Source organism: Barbatula barbatula, assembly GCF_947034865.1.
Source record: "Barbatula barbatula genome assembly, chromosome: 12".
Classification (NCBI taxonomy): Eukaryota; Metazoa; Chordata; class Actinopteri; order Cypriniformes; family Nemacheilidae; genus Barbatula; species Barbatula barbatula.
Window position 1 is genome coordinate 10174130 of NC_136775.1, and position 14535 is coordinate 10188664.

Sequence of the window (14535 nt, forward strand, 5' to 3'; positions counted from 1 at the left end):
TTAGTTCTTTAAAATTCCAGCAAAATTCCAATTTGTTTGAAAATGAAACTGAGAGAAAAAAGACTTAGGAAAGTCCCCAAGTCTTGCCAATGCCGGAACCTGCTGAATATTGGATTCCCTCTCTGAAAGCATCCATGAGTTCTCCCCCACAGTTGCCGTGGAAACATAGGCCCATGCTGAAGCTAAATTTACTGCAGTGTCCCTCACTCTTACTTTTGCAAAGCTTATTTTCATTGATTTTCAAAGCTGTTTGAAAATGTATTTTACACACCAGCAATAATTCCATAGGAATTATACTTCTGCAACCTGCCATTTGTAAGAAAACAGTAGCATAATGCTTTCATGTTCCTTAAAATACGTTATGAATATTACAGGTTATTTAGCATAAATATTTGCTTAATTATATAAAACATATCTCTCCATAACATCTTGTCTGCTTGATACAAACTTTTTTAAACCCATGATGCTAAAATGGATGTCGGATGTTGTACTTTCTAGGAAGCAACGGTGTACCTTTCACTTCTAATAGAGAGAGATATGAACACTAACATCTTATTCTGTTTTTCTGCAGTGTGATCATATAGCTGCGTATTAAATTAGATTACATCTCTCTTTTTCCTGTTCAACATCTCTCTATGTCTGTTTGTATGCAGTGTTTTATGTTACTCTCATCCAGCTTCCAAGAGAAATCTGCTGACATCATTGTCCAAGACCCACTCACCGAAGAGAGAGGAGGACGGAGGGAGGGAGGAAGAGAGAGGAGGACGGAGGGAGGGAGGATGAGAGAGGTTATGAAGCAGCAGTGTGGAAGGGAGGGGTGAAAAGAGAGAGAGAGCGTCAGATTGGGGTGGGCTCTCTCGTAATCAGATAGAATACTGCAGCTCAAGTCAGATTTCCTATGCTGTTACCGGCGTGGCTTTGCAGCCCCCTCTCTCTCACACGCACGTATCCACACTGGCATAAATGAACACGCAGTGAGCACAGATCTTCTTGCGCACGCACTGGAAGGCTTCTGAGGAGGCAACAGCCTATTCTCATTTCTCTCTTCTGCGTTTTCTGGCTCCTGTAGGCTGGTTTTTAGGGAGTGCGTCAGAAGCTCTGGCACACGGATATGCCTGGTGAGACTGCACATCGGAGCGGCCCATCGCAGGGCCTTGTGGACTCAGGAGATGCACAGTCAGAGCTACTGGGACCAGGTGAGCTAACACTTACACATGATCACAGCATGTTACATCCGTGACAAGAACAGGAAAAAAGTGGAAGATTGTATTTGTGCATGAAGGATATGTGATTGACGCAAGGACAGCAAGATAGGAAGAGAAGAATCAGGAAGAGGTCCAGCCGCACCCTGAAGCATCATTCAGCATAGTCTAAAAAGCATTGTGTGCATTATGTGGTTGTAGTACACACACACACACACTCTTTCTGCAATTACAGGAGCATGACACAGCATCACTCTCAGGACCCCAAGTTATAGCCCAGTTCAAATCAAGGCCGTAGTACAAGTGCATAGGTGTCCATAACACGCCTGCATGAAAATGACACTGATTTGATTTGGAATAAGATCGTAATGCTGCAAGTATGTGTCTGTTTGTTGTGCAAAAAGAGTGAACTATGCCCACGACACTGCGTTAAACTGAGCGTAACAGTGTTACATCAGCTATGTTGCAGTGTCAGTGTAAACACGCAGCTTTTGTTATGCTGTTGTAATGATCTGGGCATATGGTTAATATATGTCACCAGTCAGTAATGGAGGTAATAGACTTGTTGCAATGATGATTGAAATATAACATCGGTCAAAATGAGGATGCTGGGATGAGTGTTAACGTGGTTAGACACAGCATACTTAGTCAACATTGATTAGTTATAAATAATAAATCAATCACCTGGAGAATGAAGCACAATTTGCTAAAAGTTATGGAAATTTCCAGTAAGTGTACAGACTCGGATGTGTGTTTGATTGAGCTAAAAGATTGCCCTAAAAATGAGAAGCCCCATGTGTGATAGTTTGTGTGCCATCTTTAGATGGCTGAGATAATAAAGAAAAAGGAATAGACCTAGGATACAGGGCCCGGTTTTGAAATCAGTCCACCGTGCTCAGTTGCTCAGTTTCTGAATCACAATACAGTATAAGGCATGATGGGACAGTAACAGCTGTGGTAAATGATGATAAGGGTGTGGTGAAACATAGCTGTGTGGAATATGACACAATTCCTTGCTAACCTAGTGATAATGTGTTTTATTGTCAGTATTAAAATATTTAATAAAATGAAACATGCAATACAAGTCCTTTCCAGCTGCATTGAAGAAATGTTAATAATAAATTAGAAATAAAATGATTTTCACTCCTTCATCTATATGTAATTATTTGCAATTTGTTGAGATTACAGTGCTTTTTAATATGTGAAGTCATTGCGTAAAGTTCCAGAAATGGAATTGTTTGTTGGTACTTCGCTGTATGAGAGTCAGATAAGCTAAGTGGATGTTGATCGGGTTTGCTTGGCCTGCTTCCATTCAGTCCTTGACAATTACATCACACACAACAAGGAATCAGACAGGTCAGGCATTAGATGTTAGATGATCAGACTATTAGGGTCAATTTGTCTGAGATGAAGGCTGCTCTTTGTGACTCCTATGAGCCATGTATTAACGCTGACAATTTTAGACAAAAATCAGTTTTACAAACTGTATTTCTAAAAACTTACTGCAGCCTGCACCTGTCATTAGGGGACCTATTTTTAATGTTTGTTTTGTATTGAGCAGAGCTTCAATTTGAAGACTTCGTCATTTAGTAATGCATCTCTCTTAGCATGTTGACAGTGAAATCAGTGACTACACAGAGAATAGGAAATAAGTAAATTAGTAAGGTCTCATTCATACAAGAATGATAACTTTAACAATAAATATTGATCTTACTCTAAGAAAATAGTGCAATGACAACAGTGACACAGAAAAGCAATGTCATTGGGATTGCTCTGGATTTTTCACAGTTTATTTATGATAAAAATAACTTTGACTACTAATCAAAATAAATCCTTTAAACATAACTTCACAATGAACAGAATGTCATCAGTCATTGATGTGGACGGGGCCATAAGACTTTCTTTCAAAGTTATTAAGTGCAGCTGTAACATGTCAAAGGAGACCCGGCCCTCCCTCCTGAGATTGGTTTCTCCTGAGGTTTTTTCTCCATTAATTCATAAATGCAGTTTGGGTGCCTCACCACTGGGCCGTGTTGGTTTGCTATTAGATTAGCTCAGGCATCTGTAAATCCCATTAACATTGCCTTATTAGAAGGGTCTTATGCTTAATTTATTTCAACCATCTTCTGTTTTTCTGTTATTGTTTATTTTTTCTTACTGTAAAGCTGCAACATTGTAAAAGTTCCCATTGAAATTGAAGTCTCACAAATGTATACCTCAGGAAACGTCATGGAGTTTCTCAGTTGTGTTTTTAATTAAGTATCAATATATTTTCAAAATATTTCTCCTAAAATTGCTTTGGAAAACAGAATTTTTTTTGACAATTGTTTAAAGGAAGATGATTAAGATGTAAAATAGATATAATCTGGATAAATCTGATAAGAAATTAGATCAGTTTGAGACATTGAGATTTCTTCTGAAGCTCTAATGGAGACATGTGAGATTTCTGGCTCTAATTGAGATATAAAAGAGATCAGTTTGGTACTTTATCTTATGTGAGTTTTCATGACATCAATCAGATATCATTGCTGTCCTTCTGAAACCTCTGATGTCCAAATTTACTGTTTTTCAGGAAATTGAAAAAAAAACACTGTACTTTTAAAATGATTGAATACTGTGCTGTCAAAGTTCACAAGCTCTTTGCATTCCTTTCTATTTGTTAGATATTTGAAAAACCCAGTGACAAATGTAAAGAGTAACTAATAAAAATCATTTTTGGCCAAAAAAATATTTTAAATTCAAATTGTAGCTATGTTGTTATGGTCACCAAATGAGAGTAGAATAAAAGTTTTAGATTTTGCATCCAAATGAGGTGATAACTCAGGCGCCATCTGCTCCTCGTACCTGGAAAACAGTAGAGGTCAGAGCGAAGGGTACTCAAGAAAGAGAAGAGAAACACAACAATACACAAACATAACTGCAACTTCTGTTAGAGAGATGTCCTGAGCAACTTGAAACAAAGTGTGCAAAAGACTCTTTCACACACATGCATAAACAGAACAAACACATTTCTAGTTGTTGTTTCATCCCATTATAATTTGGTTTTACAGATGATGTTTTGAGGCAACAAAGGCCATTCTTGCTCCTGCACACACACACAGCTTTGCATACAGCTCAAAGACAGTGCTGCCTTGTGCAGAAAACAGAAGAAGTAGTGACGTTATGCATTAGAATCATGACTAAGCAGTACAATCAACCTACAGTCACACATACACAAACTGTTAAGCACCCACATGCACAATAAAGCCCAAAGGTTTGGAAGATAGACACTGACAAACACTGTTATAGCACAGTAAGGTGCAGTTGAAGCCCAATGACAATTCTACGACACACAAAGAGGATACAGATAGTTGGTGAAAGTGAAGTCAGAATGAAGTAATCTAATACCAGCTCTTTATTTTCCTGCCGACAGTGAAGTGTGTTAATAGAATGACAGGAACTATGCCGCACAAATCATATTAGAAAAATATGCAACATATACAAATGTACTGCTGTCATGGATCTGTTGAGCATTATGAGCTACATGACTGTCAGCGCCTCATAAACTAAAATCCAACTGCAGCAGCTCAGTGAGTTTACTGCATTGTTACCTCCCACAAGAACTTCTTGTTCTGAAATTAATCTATCTTTATTTTAAACAAAAACAGATTCTCTTTTCCTAACATGTACTTACAATTACACCCACAATTGGTCAGCATCAATATAAAACTAAAGCATTAATTCCAGCTAAATAATGGCCAAGAAAAAATGAGCAAATTAATCTCTTCATAGATGGCCTATTCATAAGGGTGTTGCTTCAAGAAGTAGCGTGCCCATATCCAAATATAATAGAAATGAAATTGTCTTTGCAAGTCTTAGAACTGTCTTAAAGAGTTCCAAGTCTTTTTTGGGGCATTTTTGCCTTTATTTGGACAGCTTATTTTTTAGAGAGGACAGGAAGTGAAGTGGGCAAGAGAGAGGGTATGGGATCGGGAAGGACCTCGAGCCGGGATTCGAACTCGGGTCGCCCGGAGCACACATTGGCTCCGACAAAAAGAGTTCCAAGTCTACACACTTGTATACAATTGTCATGCCCTGCTCCCTAAAAGTGCACTTCAAATGGCACTGATATACAGATATTAAAGTCCAACTCAAGTGCTCTGCCATTCAAAGCGCATAGTGATTATCACATTAGAATGGAATTCATGTACACTGAACAAAATTATAAACACAACACTTTTGTTTTTGGCCCCATTTTTCATGAGCTGAACTCTAGGACTTTCTATGTACACAAAAGGCCTATTTCTCTCAAATATCGTTCACAAATATGTCTTAATCTGTGTGAGCACTTCTCCTTTGCCGAGATAATCCATCCACTTTACAGGTGTGGCATATCAAGATATTGATTAGACAGCATGATTATTGCACAGGTGTGCCTTAGGCTGGCCACAATAAAAGGCCACTCTAAATTGTGTAGTTTTATCACCCAGCACAATGCCACATATGTCGCAAGTTTTGAGGGAGCGTGCAATTGGCATGCTGACTGCAGGAATACCCACCAGAGCTGTTGCCCGTGAATTGAATGTTCATTTCTCTGCCATAAGCCGTCTCCAAAGACGATTCAGAGAATTTGGTTTTACATCCATCCGGCCTCACAACCACAGACCACAAGTAACCAGACCAGCACAGGACCTCCACATCCAGCATCTAAACCTCCAAGATCATCTGAGACTCCACCCGGACAGCTGCTGCAACATCGGTTTACATAACCGAAGAATCTCTGCACAAACTGTCAAAAACCATCTCAGTGATGCTCATCTGCATGCTCGTCGTCCTAATCGTGGTCTCGAACTGAGACCGGCTTGAGTGGGCAAATGCTCACATTCAATGGCGTCTGGCACTTTGGAGAGGTGTTCTCTTCACGGATGAATCCCGGTTTTCACTGTACAGGGCAGATGGCAGACAGCGTGTTTGACATTATGTGGGTGAGCGGTTTGCTGATGTCAACGTTGTGGATCGAGTGGCCCATGGTGGCGGTGGGGTTATGGCATGGGCAGGCATATGTTATGGACAACGAACACATGTGCATTTTATTGATGGCATTTTGAATGCACAGAGATAACATGATGAGATCCTGAGGCCCATCGTTGTGCCCTTCATCCACGACCATCAACTCATGTTGCAGCATGATAATGCACGGCCCCATGTTGCAAGGATCTGTACACAATTCCTGTAAGCTAAAAACATGGTCACAACAACTGACTGGTTTTCAGACCCCACCCGGATCCCCCCAGTACAGTAAAACTGCACATTTTAGAGTGGCCTTTTATTGTGGCCTGCCTAAGGCACACCTGTGCAATAATCATGCTGTCCGGATGTTGATATGCCACACCTGTGAGGTGGATGCATTATCTCGGCGAAGGAGAAGTGCTCACTTTCACAGATTTAGACAGATTTGTTAACAATATTAGAGAAATTGGCATTTTGTGTACATAGAAAACGTCTCAGATCTATGAGTTCAGCTGATAAAAAATGGGGCCAAAATAAAAGTGTTGCGTTCATAATTCTGTTCAGTGTATATTGTGTGCATGCAGAGGTGTTAGAAAACCAGAGAGATTTCTGCTGACAGTGCTGCTTATTGTGCATCCTTTAAAATCCATGCTGTCACTCTGAGACTGGAAAACAAGGCTTTTCTGCCTGCATGGCAAAGACATTCAATTGCTCTGTGAACATTAAAATTCTCCCCACGGGGCTGACAATTCAGGCCCCATCACACCACCAAACATCTCCTCTTTTCTATTTGTTGCTCACAGTATTAGCCTTTAATATTATTATCATATAATAGTTTTTTTCTGCTCCGTTTGGTTGTAGCAATTGTGTAAACAATTTGTACATTTGAATGCATTCAGATGACCTTTTGCAGTATTACTTTGTGTATGAAATATTAAATGCTGTACTTCAAAGACAAGTGACACAACATAGAGGGATAAAAGGAGATCTAGCTTTGAGGTGGCTTTATCAGTAAATTTATATTTCCATTCTTAAGAAAGAGTTGAATAATTGTATAATATGCTATATGTTGCTGTTATCATGTATTATAATCGTGTATAATATATTTTATAATGGTGCAAATAAGTGTCTAATCTTTTTGGCCATAATTTATAAACAGTTTCTTTAGTTTTATATAAACAACCACTAAATAATTTTTCCCCCTAACCTTTCAGATCTGTCTGGTCAAACATCCAGCTCTTCAGCCTCAACTCCAACTGACAGCACCTCCAGTCCTTCTCCTAGCACCCCTCCCAAAGTCTCCCCACTCTATACACCATTTGGTCCCCGTCTGGTAATGGCCAAACCAGCTACTTCTCCTCGTCCACAGCCTGAGGGTGCAAGCTTTGAATTAGAAGGGCTGTCTGGAACCTTTAGCCGATCAACAGGCCGGTTCGGGAGAGGAGCCTGCAGACGAGGTCCTGTGAAAATGGAACGGATTAAAGTCCTAACTGGAGCAGAAATAGAAAGTGACTGTCAAGAAACTGAGACCATGGACACAAGGGTAGTAATGGGGCAAGAGGCGCTTTTGAAGAACATGGAAACACAGGGTGGAATGCCACTGGGAAAACAAAGAGCCCAAGAGACAATTTCAGGTGATCAGACTTCAAAACCCTCTAAAAAAGGTCAAATGGGACTGGACGAGAAAGCAAAACTTGACACTGGTCAACTGAATCCCATTGCAAACCAGGAAAAGAGTTTGCCATCAGCCTCTGAATCTGAGAGAATTATTGGTCAGCTAAATGAATGTCCAGTCGTAGAGCCCAAAGTAAAAGGGGAAGAATTGATCGACAACAGCACCCTTTTCTCAGACAATGAGGGAGAGCCTCTGTCTTTATCTCAGGGTGAAGTGCCTTCCTTGTCATTTTCCGAGCCTCCCTATCTTGTTGACCCACAACGCATTGGTGTCCTCCCAGGACTTGATCCTGACCGCTATTATACAGCCCCTTCTACTCCTATTAAGATGGCTTACTGCTCACATCTCAAACAACAATGGCGCCCAGGCAGCCCAAGCCAAAGTCCCGGTTCCCCAACTGATGAGTCTGACCTGTGCTCTCCTCCTACCTCCCCCTCCGGCTCCTACATCACAGCTGAGGGCGGCAGCTGGACCTCCTACACCTCTAGCACCTCCCACTCCTGCTCCCCGAATCTAACAGCAGAGGCAGAGTTACAAGAAGCTCCTGCTTGCTACGTTGGGTCCCTCTCAGAGATTGGAGACGAACTTGGGGATGAGCGAACTGGGACTGAGAGAGAAACTTGCCTATGTAAACCAAACATACCAGAATTGTTAGAAGATGTTGCATGTGAGGTGGAGATGCTTACAAGAGAAACTTCCAAGCCTTGTTGGGTAACAGAACATGACAGCACACATGCCAACAGGAGCAGAAACACAGAGTGCCATGAGGAGGCGCGGGTGGCTGGAGGCTCTCGGGGGTCAACAGAGATCCAGAAATGCCCTGATGTAACCCAAGCGTTTAATGATCCAGATCATAGTCTGAAACTGGATTTTAATGCCTGTGTGTCAGAGCCCCTTGAAGGCCTGAATCCTCCTTTGACACCAGAGGAAATTGCAACAGGTGCAACAGCACTTGACACAGGCAGAACAACCCCTGTCTCCCTCTCCTCAGAGACAGCAGATTTAGACAGTAACAGCATTAACCTTGACACAGGATCCTTTGGTCCTCTGTTCCATGGGTACTCTATGGAGGATGGACCCCAGGTTGATCCAATGATTCCTGCCTCTATGCTGCCTTTCCATGGAAGCCTCATATTCCAGGCAGATTCCATGGAAATAACCCTGTTCCCTACAGACGATGACCATGGCAATGACGAAGATGCATATGCTGCTGGAGAGGAGGAAGCAGATGTAGATGAGTATGATGATGAAGAGGATGAAGATTGTGGTGATGAAGATGATAAAAATAAAGACAATGGTGCACAACAGCAAGAGGCAACTTGGGGGGGTGAAAGGACAGTGGAAGACCCCCATGAGGATGACACATCAGCATCTTTCCTCAACTCACTTTCAGAGAACTCAATAAATGAGGGAGTAGATGAGTCCTTTGCTTATAAGGATGACACAGAGGAGTCAATTGATTCCACATCTTACAATGAGGATGAAGATGACCACCTGTATAGCACAGAGAAGCACGCTGAACTTGCCCAAGCTTTTCCTGGACCAGATGAAGCAGTACAGTCAGTAAGCCACGCCAAACCAGAATCCTTTGGCAGTGAGAGTGAAATGGAGATATCCTCTGGATCATCTGAGCCTCTGAATGTAGATTTGCAGGGACAAGTACCAGACTGCAGTGTTCGTGATGAAAGTGTTATCGTATCACAGATCAAAGAAATGGAATCACTAAAGGGTGAGCTTTTAGAGAAAGTGACAGCAAAGAATAAAACCGTACATGAAGAAGGCAACCATAGCACATATGCCTCAACAGTCGAAGTCACTGAAGAGAAAGGACAGCAGACCCCCGATGATCCAACATCATCAGTTGATCAAGACAAAGCAACGGAACAATATATTGAAGCAGATTTCTATGTGGCAGGTGCCACAGTAGCTGATAAGTGTAATGAAACTAACGCAGAAGATAAGCAGGAACTAGATCAGAAAAATGGAAATAGCATGGAGTTTATAGACACATCGTCACAGCTGGCTGAAACGGCAACCAATGACCTAAACAAGGGAGAACCTCAACTCCCATATCTTGATGAATGTAGTCCCACAAACATTCCAGTTTGCGCTTATCCTGAACTGTCCGATGTACCCGATAATTTCACTTCAACTGATGTTTTACCATTTGAACGATCCATAAATCAAGATAATCTGACAGAGAATCAGCCTGGCAATGATGATCTAATCCCCGGCTCCCAAAATATGTCCTGTTTCACATACAGCACACTTGTTATTTCACCAAAGAAAGAGAACTCACAAAACAGCATGACCAAAAATGAGCTTTACTCTGAGAATTGGACACCTCTCTCAAGAGATTCCTTGTCCTTGAGTGAATGCTGTGACTTTGAGGCTGAGAATCTGCTTATGTGTGAGATGGCCAGATCAGTGCACAGTAAGGGTGTGTCTGTAGCTCATAACATAGCTGCTGGGGATGACATCATGGGTGATGATGAGGACAACAATACTTATTGTGACCTCCAAGAGAAGATGGCAGACATTGACGTTAGTGTTGTTGAGTCAAACATCGCCAGTTGGAGTTCCATCCAGGATCTTTCAGAGGCAGGAGGGGGTGAGGATGATGCAAATAACCTTCAAAATCCAGAAAACAATGCACTTATTCATTGCAGTTCTGAAAGGAGTCTGGTGGCATCATGGAATGATCCAGAAAAAAATTGCACACCTTTGATTTTGAGTGGTTCATCCAAACTTATGTTGAATATGCTTTCAGATAATGGAAAGGACGTGAAAGATCAGACTCTTAACACAGACTTTAACATTCCAGAGGACATACGCAGAGATGTAATATCTTCCAAGCTGATGCCCCAGGATGTACAGTCTTGTCAAGGACCTGAGAAAGTTTCAACATCAGACATTTCCAAAGTGGATATACCAATTCTTAAGACCGTAATTTCAGAAACTCTTAATCCTGTTTTAGATCAATATCATGCAAACTTGGCAAACACTAACTCTGTCCATGAAAACAAGCTCATATTCAACTTACAAGGAGGATCATTCGGCACATTTACCCCCAGAAAGAAATCAACCGAATTAAAGATGGCTGGTTCCTCAGAAGCTTCCAAACAACATAAAGAGACACCTTCAAGTTCGAATGACAAGACTCCTGAAGCTGTAGGAGAAAAAGCAAAGCAACCAGAGACAAAAATAAAAAACGAAGAGCTTAATGATGAAGGTAAAACTGCTGTCAAAAAGCTCCATGAGCAAAAAACTACAACTGACCCCAAAGATCAGAAGAGATGTGAAATTATCTCACATAGTGAAGACGACAAGGAAATAAAAACATGTAAGAAGAGAGAGGTTCAAGACTTTACAGACAATGTTCCTTTTATGGAGAGCAACAAACAACGTTCTGATGCTGAAAGGGATGATGGAACGCCAAAAACAACTGTGCAAAATGATAATTCAGGTCATGGCACCAAACCAAAGGTTTTGTGTGCCCTTGAAAACAACAAAGCAGATTCAGACTCAAAGGATAAAAAAGAATTCCAGTGCAAAGAGAGGGAAAAGGGAACTACAGCGAGTCAGTCAAAAGAGAGGATGCAAAAAGAGGATGTCTCCATAGCAGAGAAACCTGAATCAGTTCGAACCCAAAAACAATCAATTTTTCACTCCCCTGACTCTAGCTTTATTGATCCAAGAGAGTCTGTGGTCTCAACAAAAGCATCAGTCCTTACAAAGACTCATGCTAAAGAAGATCTTTCAGACAGTATAGCTGGTTTGAGAGAAAGCACAAGAGACATCAATGACAATCATGTAGGGCGCTGTCTATCACTCAAGGTGGAGGTCTCCTCAAAACGTGTATCCTCAGATGTCCAGGAGGAGGACCTTTCTACCCCTATACAGGAGTCACAGCCCACACAGGACACATTTGAAACATCTGCTGTCTTCTCACACATTCAGCAAGCTTCAGATAAACCCATCCAGCCTGACCCCCGTCCTCTTCGATCCACCAGAATTAGCAGTAGGGAATTCTCAGCTTGGGAATCAGAACAACCACCAACTTTGCTTCCTATTCAAGACACATGCCATCCTGAGAGTAACAGAACAAACCATGCCAAGACATGCAGACATGAAAACCCTCTAGGTACACTTTAGTTTCTTGGCTAATGCTTTGTTTTAAATGCATGTTGGATGTTTTAGACCAGGAATGGTTATCGTTAAATTACGTCTTTTTTTCTTAAATAGTGTGTAAAGGACACCCAAAAGAGCAAAAACCTACAACATCTATTGAACAAAGAGACAGTACTTGTGCTCAGAGAACGTTGAATCAGTCAGATGAGAGGGAGCTCCTACCGTACATCAGTCCAAGACCAGACTACTTAGCAAAAACTCGTCAGGCGCATGTAGAGCGACAAGATGTGTGTCCAATTAGCTACAGATCAAAAGGCTATGATGACGTGGGTCTCTCCTTCAAAAATAACAGTATGTAAATCATCTGCTTTAGCCATAAAGCATCAGCCAATTTCAGAAGTGTTTTCTTTATGCCCTCCAGCGAAGCATTTTTTGTGCTGCTTGTAATATACTGTATATTACACACATCATAAAGTCTTGCTAAATCTCTGCAGTTGTGCACGTTACAGGTATACTGCACAATAAAGAAGTCTTGTTTTACACCGTGGTTTATTTTCTCTCTATCATTTAGTATGTTCAGGTAATGATACGGATAGTGATGGTTCAGTTCCCGCACTAGAGGAACCCAGTGGACCCATACTAAGACCCTCAAACCCACAGGTGGGCTAAAGAGCTTTAAAATCTGCAGTTCATGTATACAGTAACCAACAAGACTGAACACAAGCAAGACTCCAAACAAGTGTCTCTGTTTACATTTTGCTCTCTGTTGTGTACTCATCATCCACATTTATTTATTTCTCAGTTACCACATTCTCCTGCGGATGAATCAGTGAGCAAAGCTAAGCAGAGTCGAAGTGAGAAAAAAGCACGGAAGGTGGGAATGTTATCTACAGTATATACTTTATCAACAACAAATACTGTATTGTGGATATAATCTCTGGCTTACTCATGTTTTCGTCCATGTGGTTGTGTTGTCATTACAAGGCGATGTCAAAGCTTGGGCTCAAACAGATCCATGGAGTGACACGAATCACCATTCGGAAATCCAAGAACATTCTCTTTGTTATCAGCCGTCCAGATGTGTTCAAAAGTCCTGCATCCGATATTTATATAGTGTTTGGAGAAGCCAAGGTTGGAATTACTTTTACACAAAGTACGATCCCCACATGTGCCATGCGATCAGCACTATATATTTTTAACAAAAACGTTCTAATAAAGATACCTTAACAGAATATTTTTTTAATATTAAAATATGTATAAATGCATGTTTGTTTAATCTACCCACAAAAGAACAATTTATCAATGAGTCATAAAAGTATATTACACAGAAAGGAATATAGCAAAAACCTGTAACATAACTTTCAACCAAAATGTTAAGAAAATGTTTATATGTTTAATCTTTAGTGTTCATTGATTTATCAGTGGTTTTTCTCTATCAGATCGAAGACCTGTCACAGCAGGTACACAAGGCAGCGGCCGAGAAATTTAAGGTTCCTCTCGACCCATCACCTCTGCCATCTGACATCACACCAAGTCTGACCATAAAGGAAGAGAGTGAGGAAGAAGAGGAGGTACAACCATCTATTTCTGTATTGCGAATGATGAAATGACGTTAAATGAATTCAGCTTAACCCGATTCTCTTTCTGTGTTACTAAGCTCGACCAGGGAGGGCTTGAGCAGAGAGATATCGAGTTGGTAATGGCACAGGCTAATGTGTCTCGAGCTAAAGCTGTCCGTGCATTGCGTCACAATAAGAACGACATTGTTAACGCCATCATGGTGAGAGATTGTTTTCCATTCGGTATTAAGTGTTTTTACAGCCAGTGTAACTTGCTAGATTGTCATACTCATATTTTATCTTGTCTTTTTTAGGAACTGACCATGTAGAAGAGGATAAGACATCATTTCCCTTTGCGTGTTTTCCCTTAAAGGGACAGTTCAGCCAAAAATGAAAATTCTGTCATCATTTACTTACGCTCCAGCTGTTCCGAACCTGTAGAAATGTCTTTGTTCTGCTGAACACAAAAAAAGATATTTGGAAGATTGTCAGTAACCAAACCGATCTGACCCCCCATTAACTGCCATAGTAGGGAAAATAAATTCTAATGGAGTCAATGGAGGAGGAGATCTGTTACTGGCATTCTTCCAAATATTTTTCTTTGTGTTTGACAGAACAAAGAAATGTATACAGATTTGGAACAATCTGAGGTTGAGTAAATGACAGAATTTTCATTTTTGGGTGAACTGTCCCTTTAAGTAATGCTGCTACGTTGCACCACCCAAATTCCTGCTGAAATAAATCTGTTACAACCAATGTTTGTTTCCAAACATTATCTTGAGTGTCATCCATGCATCATATAGTAAAAGTGGCAAACTATACAATTGTCTTGTGTTTTTAACTTTTAATATTGCCTCAATGGCTCATTTGGTAGAGGAGGTGATTGTAGAAATAAACGCTGATCCTCAAGATTGTTGGTTTGCATCTAAAAATGTTTTAGAATATCCATAGCTTATATCATATTTTTTCTATATTTAAG

At 40.8% G+C, this 14535-nt stretch overlaps 1 protein-coding gene across 1 annotated transcript; it reads left to right on the plus strand.

Moving 5' to 3' along the window:
* Positions 1-859: 859 nt before the first annotated feature.
* On the plus strand, positions 860-14463 carry nacad (NAC alpha domain containing). Its single transcript, XM_079468697.1, has 9 exons — positions 860-1196; positions 7406-12010; positions 12112-12348; positions 12569-12657; positions 12800-12871; positions 12982-13128; positions 13437-13568; positions 13655-13777; positions 13871-14463. Exons 1-9 carry the CDS (start codon positions 1112-1114, stop codon positions 13883-13885), a joined length of 5505 nt encoding a protein of 1834 aa, XP_079324823.1. The 5' UTR covers positions 860-1111; the 3' UTR covers positions 13886-14463.
* The last annotated feature ends 72 nt before the right edge of the window (positions 14464-14535 follow it).

Coding starts and splice junctions, on each gene's coding strand:
- nacad (XM_079468697.1), top strand. CDS start 1,112: ATGCCTGGTGAGACTGCACATCGGAGCGGCCCATCGCAGGGCCTTGTG. Junction 1,197..7,405: donor GTCAGAGCTACTGGGACCAG/GTGAGCTAACAC, acceptor CTAACCTTTCAG/ATCTGTCTGGTCAAACATCC. Junction 13,129..13,436: donor TAGTGTTTGGAGAAGCCAAG/GTTGGAATTACT, acceptor TTTCTCTATCAG/ATCGAAGACCTGTCACAGCA.